Source organism: Equus przewalskii, chromosome 22 (genome assembly GCF_037783145.1).
Source record: "Equus przewalskii isolate Varuska chromosome 22, EquPr2, whole genome shotgun sequence".
Classification (NCBI taxonomy): domain Eukaryota; kingdom Metazoa; phylum Chordata; class Mammalia; order Perissodactyla; family Equidae; genus Equus; species Equus przewalskii.
In genome coordinates, this window is record NC_091852.1 from 33,193,869 (window position 1) to 33,211,649 (window position 17,781).

The 17,781-nt window shown below is 40.4% G+C and overlaps 1 protein-coding gene across 1 annotated transcript in view; it reads right to left on the reverse strand.

Moving 5' to 3' along the window:
- Positions 1–17,781, reverse strand: part of FREM1 (FRAS1 related extracellular matrix 1) — a 145,799-nt gene that overhangs the window by 81,869 nt on the left and 46,149 nt on the right. The window contains 8 exon segments of the mRNA XM_070590749.1: positions 478–686; positions 4,245–4,412; positions 5,994–6,035; positions 6,037–6,085; positions 6,703–6,899; positions 13,706–13,848; positions 14,475–14,819; positions 16,934–17,065. Coding sequence (XP_070446850.1) covers positions 478–686; positions 4,245–4,412; positions 5,994–6,035; positions 6,037–6,085; positions 6,703–6,899; positions 13,706–13,848; positions 14,475–14,819; positions 16,934–17,065 — 1,285 coding nt within the window.

Genomic DNA, 17,781 nt, shown 5'->3' on the forward strand with positions numbered 1-17,781 from the left:
TCCCCACACCAGTAGAATGGAAGAAAACATTACACTAAAGACATCAGTCAACTGAATTCTATCCCAGAGTTCCCAGGGTTATGCAATTGGCTTTTCTTAAAGCCAAGTTCAATTATGTAGATTAGCTTTCCAGATTATTTCAGTCTATATTCATCTAGTTTGACTTCTACCTCTTGTGATATGTGCAACTGCAGCAAATTTAATATTCATGGAGAATATTAAAATTGAGAAAATAATTCATCTCTTTTGTTCTTCAAATATCCATAAAGGCATTCCCACTGGTACAGCAAGCCAGAAGGAAAGAAAATGTCCGGAAAAATTTGTCACTTCTAATTTTCAACTGACCCTTGAAAGTATTAAGTGGCACATTGGTACCCCTGAAAGAAGTGGACAAACTTCTTTCTCTTACTTGGCCTCACAATTGATCCAAATAGGAGCCAAAGCAGGTAAAGAAAAAAAGCCAGGAAATGTTCTAACCTAACTTTTAAGGTATGGAGGTCTCCCCAAGAAAATGTGCCCCCTGTGTTTAGAGGAAATCCGTTCAGCTCCACCCTTCCATGTGGAAGGGGTCTCTGCAGGGAGAGGTAGATACTGTCCAGTTGGGTGTCCACATCAGAAACCAGAATGTGCTCTGTGCTGACGACGCATTGACCTCCCTCAGCCACTCTCAGAGGGTTGGTAAATACCTAGAAATAAGGAAGGAAACATTCAAAGCCTTGTTCCATGAGGTGTCCCTGAAGACAGAGCTCATTAAATCAAGCAAAAACTTTCAGTGCCATCTCCACTCATCAATTAATTTTTCCCAAATGTGGTAAAGGGGATAGCGTCATAAGACATCTTGGCTGAGAAATATTTTTCCTAAATGTTTCTGATTCTAAACATTGATGCACACAAAGAAGCAGGCAGATCTATGAACCCGAAAGTACCTACATTTCATTTATCTCAGAGGCTGAAGAGCAGAAACAGCACTTCAATTGGTTATTATCTGTAGTGCTAAATTGAGAAAATAATCACTTTCATCATCATGTCCATACCCACCATGGCTCCACACACGTACCTTAATCTACAAAATGAACAAAACCTATATCAAACTCCCCTATAGAAAAGAATCCATCTCTTTTTTCACCCTCAAAATTCCTAAAGACTTGAGAAATTTTTTTTAAGATTGGCACCTGAGCTAACAACTGTTGCCAATCTTCTTTTTTTTTCCTGATTTTTCTCCCCAAATCCCCCAAGTACATGGTTGTATATTTTATTTGTGTGTCCTTCTAGTTGTGGAACGTGGGACGCCGCCTCAACATGGCCTAATGAGCGGTGCCATGTCTGCGCCCAGGATGTGAACCGGCGACACCCTGGGCTGCCAAAGCGGAGCTCGCGAACTTAACCGATCAGCCCCAGGGCCAGCCCCCAAGAAACTGATTGGAGATTTCAAGCATCAGTAGTCATGAGTATTTTAGAGACGAAAGCAGAGCAGGGAAATTGAAGATCGAAAACTGAATATTCCATAAGAAATAGATTTACTCAAACATATTAAAGCCATGAAGATGATTTTCTATAATAGAAAAACTCAATATTCAACTAATAGATCATTTGTAAGTAAAATGCAAGTTGGAGGGCTTGGGATATTTTATCACCATATTGGGAGCTGGCAAGAAGTGTTCCACGGTCAAATAAGTCTAGAAAACAGGTACATACAATATCTCCATCTTGGAGATGTTTAAGGCACATAAGGGTGACCAACGCTCTGAGGTCCTTAAGTAGGGAAACCTGTTAACTTTGTTTAACCTACCATTTCCCCAAATTTGTTTCACTCCACAGAAGCTAAAGCATCAGATACCAAGTGATGGGCTCTGAGGGCCCCTCACAGATGGCCTAGGCTGAGCACCTGCCAATAGGGAGACACAGCATTCTCCAAGGAGGCAGCTACTCTCCTCGGAGAGCCGCTGCTCCCAGAAAGGAGAAATTTCCCTGAAGAAAGAGCTGGTAAAGCGCAGAGGACAAGGAATGGGCAGAGGAAAGGGAGGTGAGCAAGAAGAAGTCACCACCTCCACTCAAAGCCCTGCTCCAGCCTCCCGCCCACCAGGGCCCAGCTGCCAGGAGCATCCACGGATGTCCCAGAAGCACCCCCTGGATGGTGGAAATTATGAGACCCACACCCCTGAGACAGTTGCCTTCTATACTTTAAGAAGCTGCTTCCACCAGCAAAGGAAAACAAAAGCAAGAGCCTTCTCTCCCAAAACCACCTCCACCCCCATCCTTCTCGGTGCCTTACACTCATTTTGCCAAATGTACATTTTCACTGTTTGTAGGAGAAAGAAAGAAAGGGAACTCTTATTCAAAGAGGAGTATTATCTTTGAAACACGGTTCATGTGTGCCAGCCTCATTTTTTCCTGAGTTGTGTCATTTAATATCCCAAGACGCTAATGTTTCAAGGAACATACTGTGCTCCATTAGATGATTTTTAAGTGTATAGGTATTTTAGGGCAATTTTCAAAAAGTTGAAGCATAAGGCTAATTCGCCCCCACTCATTAATCATCAACTTTTCTGCCCATACCCAGTGCTTAGGTTTCTGGGACTTCAGGTTAGCTTGGTGTCGAGATCTCTTAGCAGTTACCACTCAGCCCAGCTATCTGTGGGTATTCACATCATGGAATCACTTCTGTGACTGTTTTCACTGAAGCTACTCTTTTTAATTTTATTTCTAATATTCTAGGTTCTCTAAGGTACTCTTTCATTTGTTTTATACACTGTAGAAGAAAAGACAGCAGCCACTAAGCCACTTGAGCCCCAAGTCCTCACCACTGCTCCCAACTACCTTCAAACGATGGAGGTAATTGTTTGCTTCACCTTTTTAGTTTTTTTCCCCAGATCATCCTTCTCTAGCAAGAGCCTTGGACTGCTTTGCATAAAAGACTATTTCTCCATGATTGTTCTAGAAAAATGTTTAACTTCCTTAGATTCTGGGTTATCTCAGGACCTGTATCTCATACATAGAAAATGATGGTCTGAGTGAAATCTAATCAAATTAACAGGAATTTGATTAATTTTCTCCACAGGGAATGTGATCTGATTGAAGGAGTCAAAAAATATAGTTTAGGTTCTTTTGTGCAAGCTCTCTGGCGCATCTTCTACTAAAAATTGCAAGTTCAGAGGCCCGAGGGGTCAGGCCAGGGCTGTGAATGTGTGGTGAGTTGGATAGCGACTTTGGTGACTGGAGAGCATGCCCTCTCCAACTGCTGGCGGGGCTAAGTGAGCTCAGTGTTGTCAGAGCTTCCAGATTTTCAAGAGAAGCCAGAAACCCAGACTTCATATGAAACCTCCTAATGTGTAAGTGTTGGCAACTCACGATTTAAAAATGATGTTTAGACTCATCAGAGCAGCTCTGTGAGTAGGGTAAGCCCCTTGGTCCCTCAAGGGGAGACCTCGGCCCCACAACCTTGGGCAGGTGTAGAGATGGCGAGGAGCAAGCAGCAAAGAGAATGTCAGTGCTTTGCTGGCTGTCTTCCAGGTAGGCAGCTGGGAAGCTGACCTCTTTCCTTAGGGATGAAACATGCATAGGTTCTAGTCCCCTCTGGTTCCTAATGAATGGGTAATCCTATATTGTCTTTCCATTTTTAAGGGAAAAAAATGAGCCTAGGAATAGCCAACCCAATTAAGTCCAGCACTCCAGTGGGGAGGGGGCAGGTGTGCAACAAACTCTCAATATGAATCCCAGCCTCGCAGATAAGATACACAGGTAGCATGGCCCTTATGGCTCAGTTTTAATGAGAGACTCCAGTGCTTGAAAGCTTAACATAAACATTGGGGAGTGAGACAGGCTAAGAAGGAAGGGCCCATCTTAATTCATTTGGAAAATTAAAGAGCTTCTTTAGATTACAGAGCAGCATAGCTGGCCTGTGGTGAGAGCGAATAAGCTCTTCTGGTTGCTAAGAGACCCATAATTTAATCCCTTTCCCCTGATCAACACGTGAAACTCAGCAGAAAGGAAAGGAAAGGAAAGAGATTTTGACAAAGCTTTGAAAATAATGCCAAATTCAGCAACTGGAAAACCTCACCTTTTAGATAGGAAATCCCCTGGGAAGTGAAGGACTACCTGCCCCGCGCTTTTTTCCTACACTACAGCTGGAAAATAAGAAAGTTCTTTAAAATAGCCTAAAGAACAGTTAGCTTTTCCAGTAAGTCTTAAAGTCTTTCCTTGGGTCCTCTGTCCTTTTCCTCCTTCATATCAAACATTGTACCGACCTCAGGAACTTGATTGTCCACTGGAAGAATCGTGATGTTAAAGCAGATCCCGTGCAAAGTGCCGCCATGCTGGTTACTGACGGAAAATGCAAACTGGACACGTTGTAGATGGGGGCCTATATCCTGCATGGGTGGCATGTAGGCCACTTTCATATAATTCACAGCATGCTGCAAAGCAAATAGAGATGCACATGTGGGAGCCAATCTGTGAGGAGCAGGGAGTCTCAGAGATCTGGGTCGAAGAGAACCATTGTCTTAAAGGATATCAAACATTGTAAAAGCTGCCATCATTGGGGCTGGCCCTGTGGCTGAGTGGTTAAGTTCGTGCGCTCCGCTGCAGGCGGCCCAGTGTTTCGTTAGTTCGAATCCTGGGCGCGGACATGGCACTGCTCATCAAACCACGCTGAGGCAGCGTCCCACATGCCACAACTAGAAGGACCCACAACGAAGAATACACAACTATGTACCGGGGGGCTTTGGGGAGAAAAAGGAAAAAATAAAATCTTTAAAAAAAAAATTATAAAAAAAAAAAGCTGCCATCATTAATTTGAAGATTCTAATAAGCTCTATTTTATAAATCACATGTTTTAAAAACAGGAGGGAAAAGAACAAAGAAATTAAGTAAATATGTGAAGTGCGTGAAACCCATCAACTCTATAAAGATAGAAGATTTGAATTGCAGTCCAGTTCCACCATGCAGTAGCTGTATGATAATGGTTAAGCTACTTAAACTTGCTAGGCCTCTATTTCCTTATCTATAAAATGAATAAAATAATAAAATAATAGTACTTAGCACATGGGGTTGACATACTCATTTACAATCTCTAACTACAGTGAGATTAGTCATAATCAGCTCTAAACCACAGAGGTGGCTGCTGCCTAAGCACTCTTCACCACCATTGTGACCCCTGTGAGATCTTCAGAGTAGAGTTCAGGAGTAGGGGAAGGGTGGATAAAGTGTTTGGAAGGTAGTAGATGTTATGGGTTGAATTGTGTTCCCCTCGAAAAGAAAGGTTGAAGTACTAACCCCAAGTACCTCAAAATGTGATTTCATTTGGGAATAGGGTTGTTACAGATATAACTAGTTAAGTTAAGGTGAGTTCATATTGGAGTAGGGTGGGCCCTTTGTATCCTTATAATAAGAGGAGAGAGACACAAAGGGAGAAGATGGCCACAGGATGACAGAGGCAGAGATGGGAGCGATGCCTCCACAAGCCAAGGACTGTCAAAGATTGCCAGCAAACCACTAGAAGCTAGGAAGAGGCAAGGAAGGATTCCCCTACAGGGTTTCAGAGGAGTGTGGCCTTGCTGACACCTTGATTTCAGACTTCTAGCCCCCAGAACTGTGAGACAATAAACCTCCGTTGTTTTAAGCTGCCCAATATGTGGTACTTTGCTATGGCAGCCCCAGGAAACTAATACAGTAGGATACTGGGTGAACTGAATTTGGTGGAATAAAAACATATGCCCCAGGTCCCTAAGTGAGAGCCCTGCTGCTGGCAAATCAATGCAAAAGGCTGTGCTGAATTATAATAAGATTTTGAAATCATATCCAGCTTGACCAAGCATTTTCAAATAGATGTCGCATGCTTAACAGAAATGTGCAAGCAGAGAGAATATAGACATCAAGCATTTGATGCTTGTGACAGATGTCAAAAGGCAGTATTCTCGAGTGCAGCACTAGGGGTGCCATACATCCTCAGAGGATGCCTCGATCATTTGTGTCAACATTTCAGCATAGCATCATACCTGAGTGAACGACCTCAGCCCCGGGGCTGCAGGATTCTTGGTCTAGCTTTGGTATGCTGTCTACCATGAATAATTTCCCAGCATCCGAGTGTCTAAAGAGAAATACAGAAGAACACATCAGCTAATTTTCCAAGTAAGAAAAATTAAATCGAATAGCCCATAACCAAATTTTCTAAAGCTCAAAGAGTTCATCACAGGAAGAAATCAAATGTTGCATATTTATTTTCCTTCTTTATGTTGGGGGTTCTAGCCTTTAGCCCAGTATCATCAATGCCGTGCTCATCATGACTTCAAAAACTATGTAAAGAAGTTTCTGCTTTGGCATGAAGAACAGGAATCGTTATTCTCAACCTAAAAATGTTTACTCGCTACCATGTATATGACATGGGCCTAAGGTACATTCGTGCCACTTTTCTGGATTGAGATCATAGAATGTGACCATTTCGTGATCTGCAATATCTAAAAATAATGTTATGAAGACTCAATCTCTTTAGAAAATGGAATGAAAGACTGTTTTGAGCCTCCCTAAGCTGAAGACACTACAAGCTTCAGGTTTTGAAGGGAGGGATGAGATAGATTTGAGATTACAGTAAATGATGGAGTGATCAACAAAGCAATTGAACCACAATATTATACATTGACACTTTCGACTCAGTCCTAGATCACTAGCTGTAATGAATAGCTCAGGCGATGACTTTCATAGAGATACCTGTGGCTGAAGGAGAAAAACGGAGGCGTTGTTATTGTGTAGAGCAACTCCCTGTCGTATGATTCCATATCTATGAAATGTAGATGTTTCTTAGTTATGTAGGCCACCTCAGTTTCCTTGACAACCAAATGCCGAGAAACTCCGGGAGCTTCTTTTGGAAGCTGGTCATCCACTGGAGTGATATGGATTGTCACCACCTGGAAAGAAATTTCTATACCATTAATTTGAAATACCAAAAAGGCACCAAAGAAAACACCCCACAATCACCTCATCACAGTTACAATGATTTTTCTAAAACTGTCGTTTATATCTGACTTGTATATAAATAATTCAGGATAATTCAGGATATTCAAAATATAATAATTCAGGATATTCAAAATAATTCAGGAGCTATGAAGAATGTGAGCCAAAAAATGGAACATTCTCCATCCATTTTATATCTTAAGAATGTAATTACCACAATTACAGTTAATGAAGTCATGAGCACTATAGAATTGGCAAATAAAACACAAAATATGTGCCTGATTTTATTTCTCTATCTCCCTCCACCTGTGCTTTCCCAACCTCCCTCTTTTCAGTCATCAATCCTAGAAACCTTGACATAACTTTTGGTTCCTCCTTTTCCACTCACATACAACACATCACCAACTGCCAGAGTTTCTACTTATAAAATATCCTATACAGTGACCACAGCCCACTCCCACCCCAGCTGTCATTCCCACTGTTACTGGCCTAGCTCCAGCTCTCATAATTTCTTCCTTCCATTATTGCAACAGCTTTCTGATAGCCATAACTCCAATAGCTAATCTAGACTTTTCAGACCTCTAGTGCTATCTTCAAAGAAATACAAGTCAAATCAGGTTATTCACCTCCTCAAGAATCTTAAACACCCACCCAGGAGGAATGGAATTCAAACTCCTTAGCATGGCATCCAAGACCCTCCACAGTTTAGACACACTCTACTTTTCAACTTTTCATCTTTTACTACCTTTCAGCATTACTCCAGCACACCAGTTGCACACCACAGACCTGGCCCCAGTCCTCAAGCATGCCTCTGTGCTTTGGATCATGTTGTTTCTTCAATCAGGAATGCTTTCTCCAGCAACCTGAGAGAAGTCTCTTCTTAAAACTTTCCCAAATTTCTCAATTGAAACTAATTGTTCCTGAATTTTTCTTATCCCTTCACATTGTCTTGTATTATTAGTTAGTAGTTTACATGTCAGTCTCTCCTAGACTGACAGCTCCACGGGAAGAGGATCACAGTACAGTACAAACCACATGGAATTTGCAGTGAACAAAGTCTTGAGTATACCACTTCATAGTTATTGATCTTGAGCAACTCACTCAACTCTTGGGCGTGTCAATTTTCTTCTTCGTAAGTTAAGCATGATACCAACAACCTCACAGAGTTGTTACCAGGATCAAATATCACTATGTAGATAAAATGTCTCGAATTGGTAGGTGCTCAATAAATATGTTCATCTCTGTAGCTCCATAACTTCTGGCATGGTATTTTGTAGGTAGGAGGCACTTCATCAGTGTTTGCTAAATGAATGAATCTACATGCCCTGTTTGTGATTTTAAGAATTTTTAAAACCACATTCATAGATTTGATTTATGCAAGAGGGCAAGGAGGCTTTGTCAAACAGCTTTTATCATCACATTTGTTTGGTTTTTTTACAATAATCCATGATTGGTAACAAGAAGGCAATTATTACCTCTCTCTTGAAATGGTACATTTGCTTGGCATGATGAGTCTTTGCACAGCCTGATGCATGAGAGTACTTACTCTGCTTTTAATTGTTTTAATACTGTCACTGAAGCACAGATCAGCAAAGCCAGTTTGTCTACAATAAGGGTGTTCACAACACTCAATTTGAAAATGAAGAGATTCCTTTTTATTTTTATTTTTTTAAAGGAAATGAGTTGCGTTTTTTTGTTTAAAGATTGGCACCTGAGCTAACAACTCTTGCCAATCTTCCTTTGTTTTCTATTTTTCATTTTTTTCTGCTTTTTCTCCCCAAATCCCCCCAGTACATAGTTGTATATTTTAGTTGTGGATCCTTCTAGTTGTGGCACGTGGGATGCCGCCTCAGCGTGGCCTGACGAGCGGTGCCATGTCCACGCCCAGAATCCAAAACAGTGAAACCCTGGGCCACTGAAGTGAAGTTCGCGAACTTAACCACTCGGCCATGGAGCCAGCCCGGAGGTTCCTTTTTAAATTGACATACTAAGCAAAAACTAAAACATGGTTAAACTTTTGCTAGGAGATAGGAAAGACTGGAACATCAGCTCAGCCACTTACAAGCTGTGCTCCCTGGGGCAAATCATTTAACCCTTTGGGGCTCAGTTTTTCTCTCTGTACATTGGGAATAATAACGACGGCTATTATAGAGAAGCATTGTCCGGATCAAACGAGATAGCTAATAGCACAGTGAGCACCTGGCAGTGGGTGCTCAATAAATTAATTCCCTGTTTCCATCCTTCATTACTTTTACAAAAGCGTATGGCATATTTACTACTCCATTTTGAAGTAGTCCAATAATTAAAAACTAAAGCCAGTTATCAAAATAAAGGAACACAATGACAGTCATTTCTCCAGTTTCCTGCAGTCTGCGTCACAATTTTTTTTCCAATTATAGTTTTTTGCTAATCTACAAAGTTCAGCAATTCTCTATGGGACCTCCCAGCCAGAGTGTGGATCATCGAGGCTCCACTTAATTGAAAAACTGGATTTAATAAGGAAACAATAGTTATTGTGCCTTCAAAGAGACCATTTTCCATGCTAATTTATTCTCCAGTGTGTTCTTTCTGTGAAAAGAATGTACAAGCATGCTTTTTTATGCTCTTGGAGTAATTCTTGGTGGGAACATTTTTCAACATGCTTTATGATCACCTAAGTTGATGTGTCCTTACATATTTATGCATGTTTAAACATTATTGTGGGTGAGAAAAATCCTATTTTAACAAACTCCATAGAGAAATAAAGTGTTCCAGTTGCAGTGAAATTTGGCTGTAACAAAGACGTTATGGAATACTTGTTCCCAGACAGCGGAAAACTAGTGCCCAGATCAATCTCTGGGCTCTTGCTTGCTGGCTCCTCATACACCCCTCCAGTCTGCTTATGGCCACAAGCACCCACGGACAGATTTGTAGGGAATCATAATATAAAGTGATAAATCAGTATATAAAATGCAAAGCCTGACCTTGACCCTCAGAATCGGGCTCACCATATGATACTCCGCTGACTGGCATCTGACTTTCTTATATGCCTGGGTTCTTGATCCTTTCTCTACCCTGAGCTTTGATTCCTGTCTGATTCTTTATTTGCTTCTTCCTTTGAAATAATCCAGTGCAATTTCTCAGCCCCGGGAACTACTTCCGAATTTGGTTTTGCCCACCTCACCTTCCGATCTGTCTTCTGACAAACGCCCACCTCCAGGTGCCCATTCTCTCCTCTGGTCACAGTTCATCACTCCCTTCTACTCCACCCACAGGGCTTTGTGGCATCTGCTTCCTGTCTTCCTCTGTTTCTTAGTCCTCTTTCTGCTTATCTCTTCTATCCTTATTTTGCACTTTCATTTTAATTCTAATATTACTCTCTCCTGGTTTAAGATCTCTTTAGGCTTAAGGTCCATAAAGCCCTCTATGGAGAAGGGTAAAGAAGGAAATATTTTTCAAATTAAATCGAATGGGTGAGGCTTTATTTGATAACAGTCGTGACAACCAAGATAGAAAGAGGGAGGCAGTTTCTTGCTGATATGTAGACACCTTGTTGATGTGTAGGTAGATCTCGTAGTAGGAGCATCCAGTTTGAAAGGATGAGAGGAGGCAAGGGACATCCCTGCTTATGTCACTTCCTGCTTTAATTGCATTGTTTCTCACCTGAGCAGATCCTTGGTTTCCGCCTCTATGAAAAAAAGTGTTTTAACAGTATGGACTAAACGGTGCCTGAGTTTAATCTTCAGTCACCATGGAACCTTCTGATCACAAAAGCTCCCATCAAGTAACCATCTTATCTGGACTCTTAGTTAAATAGTTGAAAGCTACAAGTTTTGTTGAATACTTTAAATACATTTTTATTTGTGGGACATGACTAGATACTAGTCCAAATTAAAGATACAATCATCAAATAGAGCAGATGATTACTTAAGTCCCTTAAAAGCTGGAGTTTTATTGATGATATCAGCGTTTTGCAACCAAAAAACACATACATATACACAAAATACTTGTTTGGTTGTTATGCACACACTAGTTCCTGGAAACTCTGAATAAAGCTTTACACTAGTTACCTCCCCATCTCACGCCCTCCCCAGCTCCTACCAAATGTTTCAGTCTTCTCATTTCCTCCTGGTTTCAATTTTGGGACCAGCAAACAGTTCTTGAGGTTCTACTCTGACTCAGATACCAAGATCTGAAGATACAGAGATAAATAAGGCAGGATTCCTGCCATCAATGAGGTCACAACTGATCCAATAAAACAAATAATGGCCTCACATTACAGTGATTTGATATTGGATCATATAAAAGAACTAGCTGACCCAGCCTGGGGAGTTGTGGGATGGAGGCATCAAAGAAGGATTCCTGGAGCAGGTGGAGTCGTAGCTGAGAGGAGGTCCATAGTCCAGAGTAGAACTAAGCTAAAGCTTCCACAAATCAGAAGAGGGAGAATTGGAAAAAAACGGATGCTAGATGAATTCTACTAAACACACTGCTACTGTATCAATGGATTTCACTTGTTCTCAATTACAAGGATGTGACTGACCTCTTTGATTCTTAAGAGACCATGTGAGGGATTCTGAGGTTAATCTAGTCCTGAAAAGATGAAGGTTGGAACTAACGCAATGGCAGTGGGGTGGGGAAGTAGGGATAGATGAGAGTAATTTATCAAGTAGATTCAGTAAGACTCGCTGAATGACCGGTTATGCAGACATTAGAGAGAGAAAGGAGTTAGAGATGACTTCAGAGATTCTAGTTACAGTGGTTTCATGCAAGTTTTGGGGGAATATACTAAATGTCTTATGGACATGGTGAGTTTAACATGCTGGTAAGACATACATGTAGAGACGTCAGGTAGAGAGGCAGGTACACAAGGCTGAGCTGGAGAACATTTAGGAGCTAAAGAATAGGTGGTACACAAAGACAGAGAAAATTTATTGATTCTCTCTCTCTCACCACATAGATTAAGAAGAGGAAAGCAGAGATGTGATTATGTCTTCTTTAGAAACCTATCCTTCATAAGGAATAAATTTATAACTGGATCTACAGAGTTCAGTCTGACTTATTTGCCAAAATTTAGAAATAATTCTGTTTCAATAACGTTTTCATTACCATGGTCCTTATTACGGAGGGATCTGACACTATATTTGATTTATAAATTATAATATAAATATAAATACTATCTGTAAAATATATAATACCAGAAGAGGAAAAAGAAGTCCTGAGCTTTCTATTCTTTTTTTTTTTTTGATCAGGCCTTGAGCTAACACCTGTTGCCAATCTTCCTCTTTTTGCTTGAGGAAGATGGTCTCTGAGCTAACCTCTGTGCCAATCTTCCTCTACTTTGTATGTGGGACACTGCCACAGCATGGCTTGATGAGCAGTGTGTAAGTCTGCACCCGGGATCTGAACCTGTAAACTCTGGGCCACCGAAGCAGAATGTTCAAACTTAACTACTGCACCACCGGGCCAGTGGCATAAAGTCTATTTTTAGAAAGGCACATAGTCTGCTAAAAGTGATAGGGTATTCTAGTCAGAAACATAGCTTAGTTTGAATAGATACAACAGAAGATTTAGAAATAAATTCTATTAATAGTTATCATTTTAGATTATCAAATCAACTAAGATTGCAAGCAAAAATGTAATCTAGAAATGGCATATAACACACTAAATAAGAAGAGGGGGCTGTCGTTTACAAAGGAGTTGATTGGTCATTCGCTAAGCAGATGAATTGGGAATTTTCTCATTCATTCTCCTTTCCTTCTTAACAGAGATCACTGACTTTCTTCAGTTTATGGGCTCTCTGACATCACTCTTCCTGATCACCCCCATTTGTTACCTTCATCTTAGCAAATAGGTGAATAGCTCAACAATCTGTGCACTGGCTAATGTGAGTGACTATGACATTGTGAGTCTCAAGACCAACAAGGACACATGATTTAAGTAGTCGTTCTAGAACTAGCTCAAGATTTGCTTAGATCCCTACATATGCTACCTTCCAAGATAATAGGTATAAAATGCCTAGCAAACAGAACTATATATAGTAGGTGATCACATACTTTCAGCTGTCTTTTTTCTACCTCTACCACCAAACACCCTCTCCTTGCAAGGAGTCTACCCTTTTATAGTTGTCCAGACCCTATGCTAACTCCATTTTCTGTACTTTCTATACGAGAATGTCTCCTTAAACCCATTTCTGCATTCTATATACTTAAATGATATCCTTGAGGTGGTAAAACACTTAGTTCTTCAAAAGCAACAATAAATAATAGCTAATTTATTTATTGAGCACTTACCATGTGCCAGAAAGTTCTCAGTACTTTATATGTATTATCTCACTTACCTTCACAATCACTCTATAAGGAAGTTGTATTGTTACCTGCTTTACAGATGAGGAAACTGAGGCATGGGTCAATCAGTTAGTGCCAAGGACAGGAGAGAAACACAGGCAAATTCCAGAGCCTATACTTTAACCACTACACATAAAATATCGGTGTTTTCTTGAGTGTCATGAAGCCAGAAAATTTTGTGAGGTGTTCTGTGTAAAAGGGTCCCATTGGTAAATAACCTTGGAAACACTGCGTCCATGTAAATTGAAAAAACTCTTCAGAAAAGTAAATGGTAGAAAAGCCATGTTGCAAAGAAATTGACTTAATTTTGCTTAATCTGTTGCTTCTTAAACTTGGAACCTTTGGACCTGTTTTCATGTAGTTTCTAATAACACCTCCCAGAACTGATGTCTGTGGACAGGACTTTGGGAAAGTGTTCAGAGATGGCCTCTTACCTGTGGCACTGAGAGATTTGGAGGTTCATGGCTGTCCCACAGGACAAATTCAAAAGAATCTTCAAAGATTTCTCCACCAAAGTGACGATAGTAAATGATGCCATTAAACAGATCTTTCTGCAGAAAGCCAGGAACAGGATAGCCTATGGGGTCCACAAAATACCACAGACTTTTGTAACAATCTGCCAAGTGTTGGGGTGTAAAGATATTGGACTTATCTCCAAAAGCCTTCTCTCCCTAGTATATTGTATATATCCAAGGAATCTTCATTAAATGCTTTTTATCAAAGTTTATAAATAATAAAGCAGAAAAATTAACATTGCTACACCTCCCCTAAAATATGTAGAAAAATTAGCATTAAAAATATTTTTAAGAAACATGATCTTAAGTAACATTAACTACTTGATCCCTATTTGGTCACTCTTGACTACTTTAAGATGTAGTTATGAAATTATTCTAACAAAAGGTAAATGACTGTTATTCATGAAATTACTTTACCAATAATCTAGAATAGGCCAAATATCTCTCTTCAAACTTATTTGTTCTATCACCTTGCTTGGCAGACTTACTTTTTCATAGTGTAATGGTTACCTTGAGGCCCAGTTCTGGAACTTTCCAGATGCACAATCTTGGATAGATCAATTAAACTTCTCTAAGTCTCAGGCTTCCCATACACAAAATGGGAATAATAATAGTATATTGCCTCATAAACTTGATTTCCATGTTTGTACAAATTCTAACTCAAACAACCTTAACTGCCCAGAATTACCTATCAGTCCTGGCCCTGGCTTCTTCATGATCTCTCCAGCCTGCGGTGGTTTTGTGATGTTAAAGAAGATGTAGTCATCACTGGAGTCCATGTCTGAAGCTCTCAGCATGGAACCCTGGATCAGTATGGTCTGCCCCTCCTCCAGTTCAATCACAACGTTGGTTATGAGGAATGGGGGACTATCGTCTTTGGGCAAGATGTTGATGGGAAACTTATGGCGGATGCTGTGATGGCCATCGAATATCCTGAAGACCACAAAGTCTTTGGTGGAGTCGCTGTCATCATGATGGTAGCGAACAACTCCAGCCTGAAGGTCAGCCACGGTGAAGAGAAATCCTTTCCCACCTGATGGAGAGAGCAGAGATGCAGTTGACTGAACCAGGGGGCGTGGAGGCAGCAGCTGCAGCAAAAGCAGCCCTGGAGGAGAGGGCGTTAAGGAAAGTGGTGCAGCTAGATGCTTCCTTTGCCTGGAAGAATAATAGATTGTTTGGTGGGCTCTGAAACTCCACAGATCTGGTTCTGAATACTGGCTGTAATACTTACTAGCTTTGTGGACTTGGGCAAGGTATTTAACTTATTTGAGATTCATTTATAACACAGGAATAATAATACCTACCTCAAATTCTCTAGTAAGGATGAGAGAACTTAGATAACAGTACGTCTACAATAATGTTAATTATTCTCAACTCATTGTTTTTATCCTACATGGCAGCACTACTTAGAGGAGCAGTCTTGAACCAGCAGCATCAGCACCATTGGAGAAGTCATTAGAAATGCAAGTTCTTGAGCCCTATTCCAGACTACTGAATCAGAAATTCTGGAGGCAGGGCCCAGCAATCTGTGTTTTATCAAGCCCTCCAGAAGATTCTAAAGCATGCTGAAGATTGAGAATCACTAGCTTATAGGCAAAGAGCTAGAGCCCTGGTACCAAATGGCCGGCGTTCAAATTCCAGCTCTACCACTTTCTAGAGCTTAGACAAGCCAACTTCTCTAATTCTGAGGTTCCACATTTGAAAAATGGGAATAATCACAGTCTCTCACTTCATGAGGTTGATATAAGATAAAGTATGTAGAATGCTTTGCACCATATCTAACACAAAGTAAATCCTTAACAAATGTTTGTACTATTTTTCTACCTCCTCTGAGCCCAGAACATCATTGCCTTATGGGCTATAACTCTCCACTTCATTCCTACAATAGTAATAAACACAGCTTCACTCTGCATAAACTATTACAATTCTTGATGGAAGGTGCCCCATTACTCTCCCCACATCATATAGTTGTATTAAATACCTCACTGGAATAATGATTAAACACTAGTATAATGGACATTACAAGTTACTTGCAGTCACCACTTTCTGCTTCTTCCTCAATAACAGAAACTTAGTTCTATTTGGAATGGCAATGTGATCATTTTAAAAAATCAGGTCCCCAGACTCTGTTGCACCTTGGGGTAGTATGTGAGTTGGTAGGAGATATAAGTGAAGTTGTTATATCAGACTCCTGGGAAAAGTTGTTACAGAGAGTAACTCAGGTAGCATAATTTTTTTCATTATCCCTTCTCCTTACTTCTTTGAATGCAGATTCAAAGCTTGGAGGTGTAGGCGCCGTCTTGGGACCACTGGCAGAGCAGAAAAGAGCTGTTGGCATCATGGATATAGAATGTCTACCTCTAGGCAACTGGTCACATGAGGAAAACAATGAATTTTTTAAGCCACTGTAGTTGGGTTTCCCTTACACGCAGCTGAACACCCACCCTAACTGATAAACCCAGGCTTAAGCTAACGTCCCACTGTCCTGGGATTAGGTAAGCAAATTTATCACAAATTTACCATTTTTTTTTAATTTGAGAATTCCCCAGTCACAAGTGATGATAAATAAGAGCTCTCTTTCTGCTTTATTATTAGGCAAACTAAGAGAATTAAAGCCTCTGAGCTCATTACAAGGAAAGGACTATATTAACATAAACTATGAATATTATTTTTATCAGGGACATTACCTTGTTAACTACCATCCTTATAAGTATAAGTATAAATTCATTTCTTTTAAACTATGGTAACTGCTACTAATAACATAACATAATTATTACTAAAGTATTAAAAAACACATTTTTCTGTTTTTTAATACATTTCTCAGAAATAGAGAAATGAGAGGGAAATATTTTGTCTTCCAACTGGAATAAGATAATCCATTAAGACGAATATTTAGAAGGAGCCCTACATGGCATCTGAGCTCTGAATAATGAGCCAAGCACAAGGTACCATTCTTAAATGGTCATCCATTGATGTGAGCACCTAACACAAAAGCCAGTGGTTTCAAGATCTCTAGAATTTGAGGATATGGCAATGCATTTAGAAACGGGGCCCAAGAAATGCTATGCATATCCTGTGAAATACGATTTGCCTTTGGAGAAAATACTTCTTGGGTTCCTCTCTAGGTTACAAAGGTTGATCATTCACCTCTTAGTGTAAGACGTCCATGCTGCAGTCCGTCCACAGTGACTAGACGGACAGCACGAATGTCATCATTGTCAACAACCTGAAACTGTTCCCAAGTGATGGCCCGAGACTGCCCCTCCAGGAGATTCAGACCTACAAGAGAAAACAGAAAAGCATCCTGGAAAGATCTATGACATGCCAACTTGCCTACTTTAAGACAAGTTTGATGAATTTTCACTCACAAAACTGGCTGAAAATTATATCTTCAAAAGCTTTTCAAGAAACTGGAATTTAGTTTTTATTTTCAGTAATATTTTTGCTTGTACTATGAACTCAAATCTGACAACTGGTTCCTTATGGTACATCTTTTAGAGACACGATGGTGCCAGAAAATAAATACTAAAGTACAGATGTTATGTTCACAGTGATCTCCAGTTCAAAAACACCCACAAGGAGTTATCCAAAGGCTGCATTCAGATATTTTAAGCAGGCAAAAGAGTCAGAGGTACTTCTATGTGTAATTTATGAAAGCATAAGTAGCCCACAGGACAGAGAATGTAAAGTGGCTAAGTATGCAAATAAGGAGCTACTGTGCCAGGGAAGTGTTTGACGGCGTTAGACATGAAGTGTCTGACACTTTGCAACGAGGGCTGTATTTTAGCCTAGACTCTAATAAGGAAGGGACTTTTGTAACTAAAGCCATAGTAACTTAAAATAAAGCCTTCTCCTTGAACCTAGCACGCTGAAGGAAATCTGAGAAGAGAGAGTTGCTCAGAGCAAAAGGAATACAGATTCTGGACTGAACACTCCAGTCAGAGACAGGGAGCTGCAGCTTCATCAACCATTCCCATTACCCAGTAGACCTGGGA